This window comes from Zasmidium cellare, assembly GCF_010093935.1.
Source record: "Zasmidium cellare ATCC 36951 unplaced genomic scaffold M409scaffold_35, whole genome shotgun sequence".
NCBI lineage: Eukaryota > Fungi > Ascomycota > Dothideomycetes > Mycosphaerellales > Mycosphaerellaceae > Zasmidium > Zasmidium cellare.
Genome location: NW_022986979.1, coordinates 127191 through 139345, shown reverse-complemented (window position 1 = coordinate 139345; position 12155 = coordinate 127191). Strand labels below are relative to the sequence as shown.

General features: G+C 51.0%; 6 protein-coding genes across 6 annotated transcripts; 4 read left to right on the top strand and 2 right to left on the bottom strand.

The window, feature by feature from the left end:
* Positions 1–549: 549 nt before the first annotated feature.
* Positions 550–1926, top strand: M409DRAFT_69065 (glycoside hydrolase family 27 protein; the record flags this gene model as incomplete). Its single annotated transcript, XM_033818110.1, has 2 exons — positions 550–1291; positions 1361–1926. The coding sequence occupies 2 exons, from the start codon at positions 550–552 to the stop codon at positions 1924–1926; spliced, it is 1308 nt and encodes a 435-aa protein (XP_033663346.1).
* Positions 1927–2130: 204 nt separating this feature from the next.
* Positions 2131–3070, bottom strand: M409DRAFT_27080 (uncharacterized protein; the record flags this gene model as incomplete). The annotated part of the gene is made up of 5 exons (XM_033808410.1): positions 2131–2288; positions 2355–2429; positions 2491–2568; positions 2633–2760; positions 2817–3070. 5 exons carry the CDS (start codon positions 3068–3070, stop codon positions 2131–2133), a joined length of 693 nt encoding a protein of 230 aa, XP_033663345.1.
* A 2027-nt stretch (positions 3071–5097) lies between these two features.
* Positions 5098–6422, top strand: M409DRAFT_27079 (uncharacterized protein; the record flags this gene model as incomplete). The annotated part of the gene is made up of 4 exons (XM_033808409.1): positions 5098–5268; positions 5322–5851; positions 5903–6063; positions 6112–6422. 4 exons carry the CDS (start codon positions 5098–5100, stop codon positions 6420–6422), a joined length of 1173 nt encoding a protein of 390 aa, XP_033663344.1.
* A 195-nt stretch (positions 6423–6617) lies between these two features.
* M409DRAFT_69063 (uncharacterized protein) lies at positions 6618–7703 on the bottom strand (the record flags this gene model as incomplete). The annotated part of the gene is made up of 2 exons (XM_033818109.1): positions 6618–7292; positions 7356–7703. 2 exons carry the CDS (start codon positions 7701–7703, stop codon positions 6618–6620), a joined length of 1023 nt encoding a protein of 340 aa, XP_033663343.1.
* An 805-nt stretch (positions 7704–8508) lies between these two features.
* M409DRAFT_37413 (uncharacterized protein) lies at positions 8509–9609 on the top strand (the record flags this gene model as incomplete). Its single annotated transcript, XM_033810727.1, has 1 exon — positions 8509–9609. The coding sequence occupies one exon, from the start codon at positions 8509–8511 to the stop codon at positions 9607–9609; it is 1101 nt and encodes a 366-aa protein (XP_033663342.1).
* Positions 9610–9964: 355 nt separating this feature from the next.
* M409DRAFT_27076 (uncharacterized protein) lies at positions 9965–12137 on the top strand (the record flags this gene model as incomplete). Its single annotated transcript, XM_033808408.1, has 2 exons — positions 9965–10515; positions 10565–12137. 2 exons carry the CDS (start codon positions 9965–9967, stop codon positions 12135–12137), a joined length of 2124 nt encoding a protein of 707 aa, XP_033663341.1.
* Between the last annotated feature and the right edge of the window lie 18 nt (positions 12138–12155).

The following is a 12155-nucleotide window of genomic DNA, read 5'->3' as shown; positions in this document are numbered from 1 at the left end:
TCCTTTGATCAAAGTGTTCCAGACAATCTGTGGTCGGTTCAACCGATTCGCCAGAACTATCTATGGAACCACTCAAATGTTTCGCAACGGGCACGAGTCCTTAAAGGACCTCGAGTTGAGACGAGGCTGCTCAATTCTTTCTGACACAATACATGCAGCATAATGCGGAAGGGCCGCTGCGACACTCGAAGGGTTTCCTTGTCGCAGGAACCGGATTCAGAAAACTGTGCCATCGGTCGCGCTTGTGAAGAGCGGGGAAAAGGGGACCCATGTAGATCATTGGTCTGCGGGAAAGCGCACCGCCGATACAATACACATGAAGTTGAAAAGTAACCGTGACGGACCATCGTTCCGAACCTTACGACTAGTCCCACCGACAAGCAGCACTCCGTCTTCACAGCCTTCCGGAAAATCAACCTTCACGCGGATCGGGTACGGTCTTTCCACAGACGGCATTGCAACGCCAATGGTCTTAGAGATCGGCTCATGGCTAAATATACGGAGGAGCCTTGTCTCCCGTGCGTAACGCTGCCTACGGATTTGTGCAGCATGATTCCCTTCCAAAAATTATCACTGGTTCTCTACGCGCAAACCTCGCTCGCATATCACTTGCGTGATGGGTTGGGCAAACTTCCAGCTCTCGGCTGGAGCTCTTGGAACGCGTTTGGCTGCTCTATCGATGCTCGCGTGCTGGCGACAACTGCTGACCTGCTGGTATCCAAAGGCTTCAAGGCGGCTGGCTACGAGTACCTGAACATCGACGACTGTTGGGGTGATCTGGCCGGAAGGAATAATGTGACAGGTGAACTCCAGGCGGACTCCCAGAAGTTCCCATCCGGAATTCCAGGAGTGGCACAGTATTCTCACTCGTTGGGTCTGAAACAAGGAATCTACTCCAGCGCTGGCTTCCAGACTTGTCAGGGCTACCCTGCCTCTCTAGGACACGAGACGCTGGATGCTGCCACTTTCGCAACGTGGGAGATTGACTACTTGAAATACGACAATTGCAACGCGCCATCTTCATGGTACGACACGTGCTACAGTTGCGACCAGGACGACTATTACAACCCTGACCTGGTGAACGGAACATGTGTCGACCAGGATGGTCTTTGCCCACCAAATTATGATTATGGAACATGTAAGACTGCAGAACGCTATCGACGAATGGCAGATGCATTGCATGCACAGAACAGAACTATTTTCTATAGTCTCTGTGACTGGGGTATTAATGAGCCCTGGAAATGGGGCGCTTCAATGGCCCAATCGTGGCGGACGACGAACGACCTCACTGGTGGGTGCTTGTCAACGCACACGTATCGCTGCACAATCCTTACCCGAGATTGCTGACTCTTTTGCCCAGTCAACTTCACCCGCATACTCAATTTCGTCAATCTAAATACCTTCTGGCAGGATTACAACGGCTTTTACGGACACAACGACATGGATATTCTCGAGGTTTGCAACGGCTTGACACCTGCAGAGTCCCGCTCACACTTTGCCCTGTATGCCATCATGAAATCACCGTTGATCATTAGCACCGATCTGGCGAGTCTGTCGGATCATGACACGGAACTTCTGCAAAACAAATACCTCATCGCTTTCAACCAAGACCCCACTTTCGCAGCACCTGCGGTGCCATACAAGTGGGGACTCAACCCAGATTGGACTTTCAACTCCACATCCCCTGCTGAATACTGGTCTGGTGAGAGTTGTGACGGCAGGCTCATAGCCTTGTTCAACTCTGAAAATACGACCAAGGCGATGCAGCTGCGTTGGGGCGAAGTTCCGACCTTGCGTGACTTCCACAGCTACAATGTCGTGGATGTATGGACCGGCAAGGAGGAGCCGTGTGTGAGAACTGGAGCTAAGCACTTCGTTGGAGGGCACGATATTGCGGTTTTTCTGGTGAAGTCGAGGTGCACGTAGTTAGACGCGTGCAATACATTGCCTGAAACCTACACCACATACTTTTTCAAATAACCTTCCTTTCGATGCATTGTAACATGCTGTTGGAGCATGTTTGCTGGCTGTGGCTATTTGCAAGTGTATAAGCAACAACGATCTTGCCGAAAAGTTCCAACCGGACAATTCCCTTATGGTCTGTTTATACTACCGTGCTCCAGCACAGGTCTAATAAGTGAATGACGGGATATTGATCGTCGATACCTCCCAACTAACACCACCATCGCTTGTCGTGAAACCACTATTAGTCGTGCCACCGCTCTGACCCTGTGTGGACCCATAGCCCGGATCTGCAGAGCTTAAGGTAATGACAGTGTTGATCCATTCTGGCGATGATATGGTCAGCCGTTTAACATACAGACGAAGGCGATTCATCGTTAGCGCTAACTTACGGTGAGCCGGAAAAGTGCCACAATTATCATCGGCGCATTCAGTCGCAGTGCCCCAACCCTGTGCCTGGCCGTCACCTAGCGGATATGTGTTAGGGATAGTAACACAGCTCTGCTGCAGGGTGAAGTTGCAACTTACTCGTACTCAGTGTGGAGACTACATTTCCATTCTGGGAGAGGTATTGGGTATAGTTACCCGTGCCGGAGTTGTAGATATCTTGGACAGGGTTGGTATTGAAGTGAATGCAAGGCATCTTTGCTCGATGCAGGAGAACTCTTACAATGGAACTGGACATGGTCGCCAGTGTTTATTCTCGCTTGAGTAGAGATATCCTGCTCTCCGCTTTCAAAGAGAGTATAGGCGAAACCACACCATTCAGTGCTAGTTGTCACGGTTTCGCATGGTGTACTGTTATCCTTATCAGCGTCTATAGTTCCGATGGATGGAAAACTTGATACACATACTTGGTGCCTGGAGAGTTATTGGGTGTTCGGTTCACAATCGACTGGATCAGATCACCAGCCGAGGTGCCCATGCCGCACCATAGCGAGAAGTCACCAGCAAAGGGCGAGTTTCCCTCTGGAACCACGAGCGTGCTGATTGCATCGATAATGTAGGCACCGTTGGCCACGGGACCGGACGAGAAGGCGGGCCCAAAGGCAGCAAGGGCTGCATCAAAAAGAGCAGCAAGTGCAACAAATTTGATCGAAGAGGACATGATGATTTTAGCTTGTTTCGAGGAGCTAGGTTTCCAGATTGGCGATTTGGGTTGTTGGAATACGGTCCTTTAGCAGCACAGCTGGGCATCTTAATATCCTGATCAATTCGTATTCGCGTAGTTGGTCAATCACCCGGAAAATTTTTTTGAAGCACCGGCATCAGATGTCCATTGATGTCGCTCCAAACCGCCTACCTCTTCGTCTCTAGCGTACTTGCTGGACCTTGATCTAATATGCTGGTTGGTTCTCACAGCTAAGCAAGCAGATCGGACGAAAGGGATTGGGGGAAGAAATACTCCCGTATGAAGTATTGAGTTCAAACTGGCTGACTTGCGCCTTGTGAGACTTGTGTTTCCATAGGCAATGATCGATGGAAGGATTAGACTGCATACACTATCGACGGTAGATAAATAGTGCTTCAGCAAAAGACAAACACCAGCAATGAGGGATCCCTGGTTTATCTCGGGAACATACAAGCGTAAAAGAATGGGTGCCAGGGTAGTGTGTTGTCTTACCCTCAGATTATTCTGATTCGACATTGCTTGGTTCAATAGTAAGCCCAATGCCAACGGTCGAAAGCTGACGTCCAAATGCTAATTTATCGCCCTCGGACACAGAGAACGTCAAAGGAAGAACCGGTTTAGGAGGTCCACTGACGGTTTTTCCCCGCAAGCTAGCCTTTAACGATAGCTATTCGCCAGTGTGCCCATGGGGTTCCCGCCGCTCCGAGACCCTTGTCCGTACATGCGATGCCACAGTCCGCCGTCAGAACAAGCTTTTTGGATCTTCCGTGGCCGCTCTTACCCAGCAGGATTAACCTTCTAGCGTCCCCCGCTTATCGTGCTAGTTCTACTTTGGAGTTTGTAGACGATACTAACATTCTGGCGTCCAACCGATCGATGGAAGAGAATTGTCGTATATTGCAACATGCGAATAAAACGTGCACAAGATGGGCGGAGACACATGGCGCTACCTTCGCACCCGGCAAATACTAGCTCATGAACTTCGCCGCCACTAAAGAAGTTCAAAGTGCAGGCCATAATTTACATTCTGGGTTTCCAAAGCAGGTCGGCATGAATGAGTTGCCGCAGCGATGATTCATGGACTTGCATTTGACGAGTGGACTAGTGACGGAGGTCCCTCCCGCTCTTGTACCTTATATCCGAGCTGAATCTGTGGTAATCTCAGAGCAGTCTGGCGGTCAACAATGGCGAATGCAACTGCAGCCCCCTTCCCAAGCTACCTCGGAACCTTGCCTCGTAATCTTGCACCAATCATTATTCATTCTACATTAGTTCTATCGACGGATGGTGTACAGGACCTAGCTGAGCTTCTTGGACAACTGCCTACATATTTTTGGGAGAAGGCGGGGCGAACTTGGTCATGTACCAAAAAGCCACCTAGAAGATCAATCACAGACACCCTGCCATCGCTAGCAGAACTCAACGCTCGCCATGTGGTCTGGCTTCAGAAACATATCACCACTTGCTGGACTGATTCTGCTTGCAAACGGCAAGACACTCACGTTCACGCCGCCGGGCAATCCAATCCTCGTAGACGGATTATACTACTCGAAAGACCCAGGCCCAATCGTGGTCAATGACACCCTTTATATCATCTCCGAACAGGATTCGACACCTCTGAATGACAATAATTTCATCATGAACGATTGGCTTCTCTTCAGCAGCTCCAATCCTAAACTAAAAGATGGGCAGAAGTAAGCTTCTAAGATAGATTAAACTTATTCTATATTAGAAGCTTCTCTTCAGAATGCGAGCTCGAGCTATTACCCAACGCAGCTCGCGGCATGAACAATCCTGCTTCAGCCTCACCTGATCTCAGTCCTTTCAGAAATTCTTGCGAGCTCTCTAGCTCACTAATGTAGGATGGAACGCGGAGATAGCATTGGAATCATCCATGACGTCGTCATGAGCTCGTCGCTACATATATCGATCTTTATCCGCTGCCACCGTGCTGCATGCTCTTCTTCTTCTTGGATTTCTCTCGGGACAGCTGAATTGTGAAGATGGGCTCCAATGCGGACCTGGCAGCGAAATTTGAGAGTGTCTCTAACGAGGCTGTCAAAGCCTTGAAGGGAAGTAATAGTGCTGAGAGGGAAGAGGTGCTGCGAGAAGGGAGACGGCTGGTTCAGCAGCTGCAAACACCAGCTGATTATGCCTTGCGGATGGTCTGGGCGGTAAGGCAAAGTCAGACAACTATATGAAAAGCGAGTGCTGATGATTTCCACAGCCAGTCGAACTCTCGGCAGCGGCGGCAGCATGCGAAATGGGCATCTTCGCATCGTTAGCTCAAGGCGACAAACCCATGACAACTGCAGAGATCGCTCGCTCATCCGAAGGAGGCGACGTCTTACTCGTCCAACGCATCGTCCAAGCCCTCGCAGCACACGGCCTCATCGACCAGACCGACGAGCAACACTACCTCGCCAACGACATCACGCGAGACTTCACCACCCCCGGCCGACACGGCAGCGCCATGACGCAGATGTTCTCCATGCGAGCGTACTCCGCCCTGCCATGGTTTCTTCGCAAGAATGGTTATAAAAGCCCAGCGAGCGTGAAGGAATGCTGCTGGCAGGAGGTGTACGAAGGCGATGGGACGATCTGGGAGTGGATGAAGGAGAACCCGGAGATGGGGAAGTATTTCAATGATTATATGGCTGCTGCGAGGCCGTATACGAGTAGTGCGCTTGTGGAGGAGTTTCCTTTTGAGAAGTTGTTTGAGGGGTCGACGGGGGAGGAGATTGTTTTTGTTGATGTGTGAGTTGATTGATTGTTTGGATACGAATTTTGTCTGATCTTTGTTCGCAGAGGTGGTGGTCATGGACATCAGGCTTTGAGTCTGAGAAAATCCTTTCCGCCGGAACGTGGACGGATGATATTGCAGGATTTGCCGCAGGTGGCCGAGGGCAAGAGCCTAGAGGGTGTGGAGGTCATGGTGCATGACATGTTCAAGGAGCAGCCTATCAAAGGTAAGCCTGTTCTTTCTTCTCACGAGAAACAGGACTGATGAATCCCAGGCGCAAGAGCGTACTACTTCCGCGGCGTCCTCCACGACCACGACGACCCGGTCTGCCAAGACTTCCTCAAACAAATCGTCAAAGTGATGGGCCCAGATTCTCGCCTTCTCGTCCACGACGCTATCATTGAGGACTTCATGCCGTCTATACAATCCGTCAGGCAGGATCTCGGTTTGATGTGCCTGTTTGCGGGGAGAGAGAGGACGAAAGCTCAGATGAAGGCTTTGTTGGAGAGTGTGGGTTTGACGGTTGTGGCGACGTATAAGGCTGGGCCTGAGAAGTGGTCGGTTACGGAGGCGAGGCTGTCTTGAGGTTTCATGATCGATAATGAGTTGAGACTCATCGAGTTGCCATAGATGTCAAGACTTATAATCAGGTGATAGCGCGTTGTCAAGATCACTTTGAGAACCAAACGCTGCGATAAGGCTTCTATATAGGTCGAACGTTGTTCAGAGTCAGAAGAGGATCTGAACTGAACGATGGCGCATATCATACACTTTCCCCACTCAAACTAATTGTGTGATACTGCCTGGCTGCTGAAGTAGAATAAGCGGTGCTGTGACACAGCTCTCCTTCGTCGGTGCGCCCCATTGATCCGCAATAACAGCGATGACAATGCCCTTCCCAGCATCAAAGTCGGCGGGCACTCGCGAAGTCCTCTTCTTCGGGTCGAACGGCACGGATATATTGGCCAAAGCATGGAAAAACACGGCGAAATATTCCCCATCGTCGTCGAACAGAGCTTTCTGCTCCGTGAATGTGAAAGTGATGTCAGTGCCTGTATGCCCCGTTTCGTTCTTCCTATTCCAATCCAACGCTGGGAGATGCTGGTTAGGATACGGATAAGGAGGGTTCTCCTTCGGACAGGATCCATTCACGACAAAGGCATTGGTGGAAGCGAGGATCTGGTCGGCATAGGGGTATGCTGTATCGATGGGCCCGGAGAAGGGGTTGAGATTCCAGGCTTCGATCAATGCCCATGTATTATGGCGTGATTCTACTTCGGCGACGGCGACCAAGGCCGCTCCTGTAGAGGGGAGTTTGGCTTCTTGCGCGAGGCCTGTGAGGAAGGCCATTAAGGAGACTTCGATTAGGACTTGCAGGGCGAGCCAGCTTCCTGGGGCTGTGACGCCAAAGTCGTAGCTGCATGGTCCGGGTTTTGTGGATGCATTACTGATTTGCTGGAGGGATGATTAGCACTGCTCATGATGAGATGTTTCATATTGAGCGAATCCTCAACGCACATCATAGAAGGCATTCAAATGCCCAGCTTCATTATCTCGAATTTCGATGATTCTCTCGAACGTCGTATTTGGCAGGTCAAGACTTGTAAACGAGGCTGCGTCGAATCGCTCAACGGCTTGTTGGTAGAACGAGAAGACGATCCATTCAGCGGCGAGCAAGTTCTGCCACAGAACATCATCTGGCCCTGGTTTTCCGCATGCTGTCGGCAGCGAGGCTCCTTGAACGTTGCCGGGGAAAGGTGGAGCTACTCCGCTGTAGTTGTTGTAGAGAAGTGTTTGGCCCGGCACAATGGTGGAAGACGGCTGTGCGGTAGGTAGCGCCGCGACTGGCAAGCTTAGAGCTGGCATAGCAATGGCGAGTGCGAACGTTGCGGCTTTGAGGTCTGGCATGATGCTAGTCTGTAGTATTTGGGAATATGTAAGGGATGTAGACTGCTTGCTGCTGGTGAGCGGTAGGGTTGACACATCCTTATGTATCTCCACATCATCTTTTGTTGCACAAGATCACTGTCCAAATGCTCTTGAGCAATTGGTGGCGATCGACTAAGGCCGTGGACTTAGCTTTAGCCTTGCTGAGGCTGAGAAGTGAAGACACTGTTGTTCTGCAAGTATTTTCTCATAGACCACTACAGGCGCCAATCAAATGGAGAGATTATACTTCAGATGCTTTTTGCTGAGCCTTGCGAATTTTTCCACACTTGCGTTTCCCGCTTGCGATATTTCCGCTTCCGCTTCCGCGTCAAATTGCGCGTTCTCCTGCCTTCCTATCGACAAGGATTGAACGCGGCTGAGAGATTCGACAGTCCAAATGACAATACTTGTCTTCGCTGCGCGTCTGGTTTATTCTGGCCATCTATAAGATTCGTTGAGAAGCGACAGAGCTGCTCTGACAACGATTGAACGACTAGAACGATCGCAGCAACCACCCAGTCGACCAACTTTCCCTCGGAGCTGAAGCGTCACAGTCATGGAACAAACACCAGCATCGAAAAACTCTTGGGGAGCCTACCCGCAAGCAGAAGTACCGACCTCATATCCCACGCATCAAGCATACTACCCCGATGGGCCTGATGGACCCAGCATGAAGAACTTCCAGCTCAATCAAACGCCTCCCTACAGTGACGTCTATCCCGAAGAGCCTCGGTCGTCATACATGACCAACAGCAATTTCTCGAACCGTCAAGACATCACCCCATCGCACACCGGCGATCCTACTCCCTATTCGCGCTCGACCCCAGACGCCTCCACCAGTGACGAGTTCTTAGAGCGGGCACTTAATTTCACACAACAACCCGCACCGCAGCAGATCAATCCTCAGAGACTTCGCCAGCCTGTTGCCATACCTCAGGTCATTCCTGGACTCGGCCAACCCTACGCAAGAGCCTACAGTCACGAGCTAAAAGAGCATGGGGTATCAATGGAAGACTTCGTCAAGTTCATTGATAATCTGAATGTGGTCTCAGCTGGCAGCCCGCCTCTACAAATCGTCGACCTGGCGGGTGGTGTGGTGGGAATGATCCCATTTGCGCATGCCCAGCTGATCTCGTTTGGAATCCAAACTGTTGCAAAAGTCGGCGTAGCTGCAGTCAGCAAGACTAGAGGGTCGATGTTCTTGTCGAAGTCGAATACGGCCTTTTTCAATCCACGTGGTCTAAAGGTGGAATTAGTTACCACGGAAGCGCTCAGATACAAATTGCGAATACCTCCAGACGCTTCAGCACCAGCCGACGATATACATTCCAACGACATGGGCCTCATTGAGCGCCGTATGGCCATGCTAAAAGGTTATGCGGCTCCTGTGACCTTCGACGTGCCACCTCCTGATCAGCAGACCAATATTTTGAATAATATGAGCGCAGCGCAGCAGAAAAGAGTCCTTGCAAAGCAAGAACAAAAGTTTCAGAAGGAACGTGCAAAGGATTGGGCCCAGAGCGGCTCTTCGGGAAACAACGTGAAAAGAGGCGATAGCCGAGAGAACGAGGACATCAGCAAAAAGCAGAGGAAGGTTGACAAGATAAACGACGAGCTTGATCGCAAGCTCGCGAAAAAGCCAAAAGATGCTTCCAAAATTGAACGCGAGAGATCTAAAGACATAGAGAAGGTGGAGAAGGACGCTCGGAAGGAGCTCGAGAAGATGGACAAGGATCGTTATAAAGACAGTGGGAAGTCGAAAAAGGAGGAGAGTAAGAAGGCGGAAAAGGAGACGAAAGCCATGAACAAGATCCAGTGGATCCTGATCGAGAGCCTGCACTAAAGCACTGTTGACGAATAGGTCTTCGGTACGGATTGAAAAGGCTAGACGAGGCAGAAAATTGCTAGAGACCTTTCTCTGTCATCACAAAATTTCAAGACGCTTAGTCTTCAACATGCCATGGGTGTTGTCGAGTTAAGTGAATCAGGCTTCATCAGTAGTTTACTCTGTCGGCTTTCCGAGTTGGGGCATCTCCTTGGAGCGCTCGATCTTTGGTCAGCCTCTTCCGTATGATAACGTGATTGGGTAGTGTTCAGCGGTATGCATGCCAGATGAGGGAAGGGCTGCGATCGCAAGCTGAAAATGCCGTTTCCGCGCGATTGCGCCCGCCGCAATTACACCACCTTGCTCTATCCTCATGGGAGACTCCCTACCAAACGGCTCCCGAGGCAGCTATGCACATCTAATCTGCTCCGCCTGTCGTGCTCGCAAGATCAAATGCCGCCTCCCAATCGCCCAGGAAGAGGTGCGGCCTTCGAGCTCTCCCCGGCCGCCGGTAGAAGCATGCGAACGATGTCGCCGCCTCGATCTGCCTTGCATTGTCAACAAACCCAAAACAAAACAAAGGACAGCAGCGCGAAGACATGGTCCAGATCGGAGGAGCGCTGTTAATATCACTGCCGCGCCTGATGAGCGGTCGTTTGCCCCTGTGAATCCTCGTCTCTTCGACCAATACTATACGCCATCCAACCCATCTTCCACAGCAACAACTGGCACTAGCAGTCAGACAAAGACTCCTCCTGATGCGTCTGAAGCCTTTCGAGCCATGTTGACCTCGGCGAATCTCATGTCAGCGTTGCTCGCCCAAGACTCGAGCTTCGGCGCCTCCAGTCCGAGTTTTCCTGTGCCGGGACGTCTCCCTCTCACAGAAACAATCAGTAATGGCCTGGCCACCCTATTGGACGAAAGGTAAGACCCTCAGGTAAGATGGGGACCTTGTGTTGACGATTATACATAGTCTCGTCTGGCATCGATTCTATCTACCATTTCTTCCGACGTTGACGGAATTACGATCACAGCTGGTTGGCGGCTCGTTTACCAGCTCGTCGACCTCTTTGCTGTTTGCCTTACTTGCACTATGTGCTCTCGAACACCCATCCAGTGAGCTATACTGGCATCAAGACCTACGTCAATACCTGCAAGCTTTCGTCTCCTACCATGGCCAGGAGTTCATTTATGACCCGCCTGTTCACCGACACACGGTTTACATCCTCCACGTTGTGATTACCTACAAACCGACAGCATTAATCGCATGCCAACAATCTGCTTCTGCCGCTATCAGAGGATCTACTCATACCATGCTCGTGTACAGCATAGCAAAGAGCTGTCATTTTGGAGATGCGGCCAGTAGCCTCGCAAATATTTTGGACAGGGACGAAGTGCGCGATGACTATCGCACGAAGAAGGTTCTCGATGTCCTTCTATGGTGCCGTACCCTTATCCATCATGTCCTTCTCGAGGGTTCGATCTTGAAACCGCTCTCAGACATGCAAAGCCACCTCGACATTATGGATCATGCCTTGGGAGTTGTTCACGAAACGATGCTCAGGGTCTCTTTTGCGGCCCCGATCATTTATTTCTTCCACGCTGTGAGATGCGTCTACGTCGAAATGCGGCACTATGTTCGAATGAGAAAGGCTCGTCGTGACATGACGGTCCTCGCATCCATTATCACAGATCACGAAAGTACCTGTGAAGAGCAGAAGAATGAGATCTTGCAACGACTGTCCGCAGTGGAGCCCCACGACGCGACGAAAGAAGAGATTTCGGCTGCGATTTCCCTCGCCCCTATGGACAGTGACCAGTCTCGTGCACGTCTTTTCGCCGTTGCCATATTCTTCGCTATCATGGCTCACATGACACCAAGCGAGTCTCATGACAAGGTTAGCCCGCACGAGGCCGCGAGAATGAGCAAGCTTGTCTTCAACATCTGGAGGGATCCTGCCAGCCAGGGACTCCGCGATTTTCTTCTGCATTTTGTGGCGCTGAAGGATACGGCTGTACATGCAGTGCTACAAAGCTTCACAGATGCGGGTAAAACCCTCAGACTCCAACGCATGTCTTGGCTTCCTCCAGCACGGAAATCTTCGCAGGAAATTCTGTTCCAGTGCTGGCTCATTGTGGATCAAAACATTGCACGGCTTGACGAAGGACTCGGGGCGATTCCAGATATCGAAGGCCGGCTTGTTCTGCTCCAACACAGTGCAGAAACTCTCGAAGCCATATCAGCCCCGGCCGGCTGTTCCATCGATGATGCATTTGCCAATGGGAGCCACTATGCTGCAAGCGCGAAATTGATCCGATGCCTGCATGGTATCTTATCGACACGGGTAGCACAGCAGGCTGCCTCCAGCACGCGTGCTGCGGAAACGAGCTCGCAGTCGCATCTTATCGAGCCTGGGGAGACCAAGCAGAGCCTGCCGTATTCTGCCGATCTAGACCTTGAACAAGTCTTTGGCGAGTGGGCCAATTGGCCCTACAATAGCACCTGGGACATGCTTCAGTCTCTGCAAGACAACACGCCAGAGTAGCATTTGATCAGTAGGCAT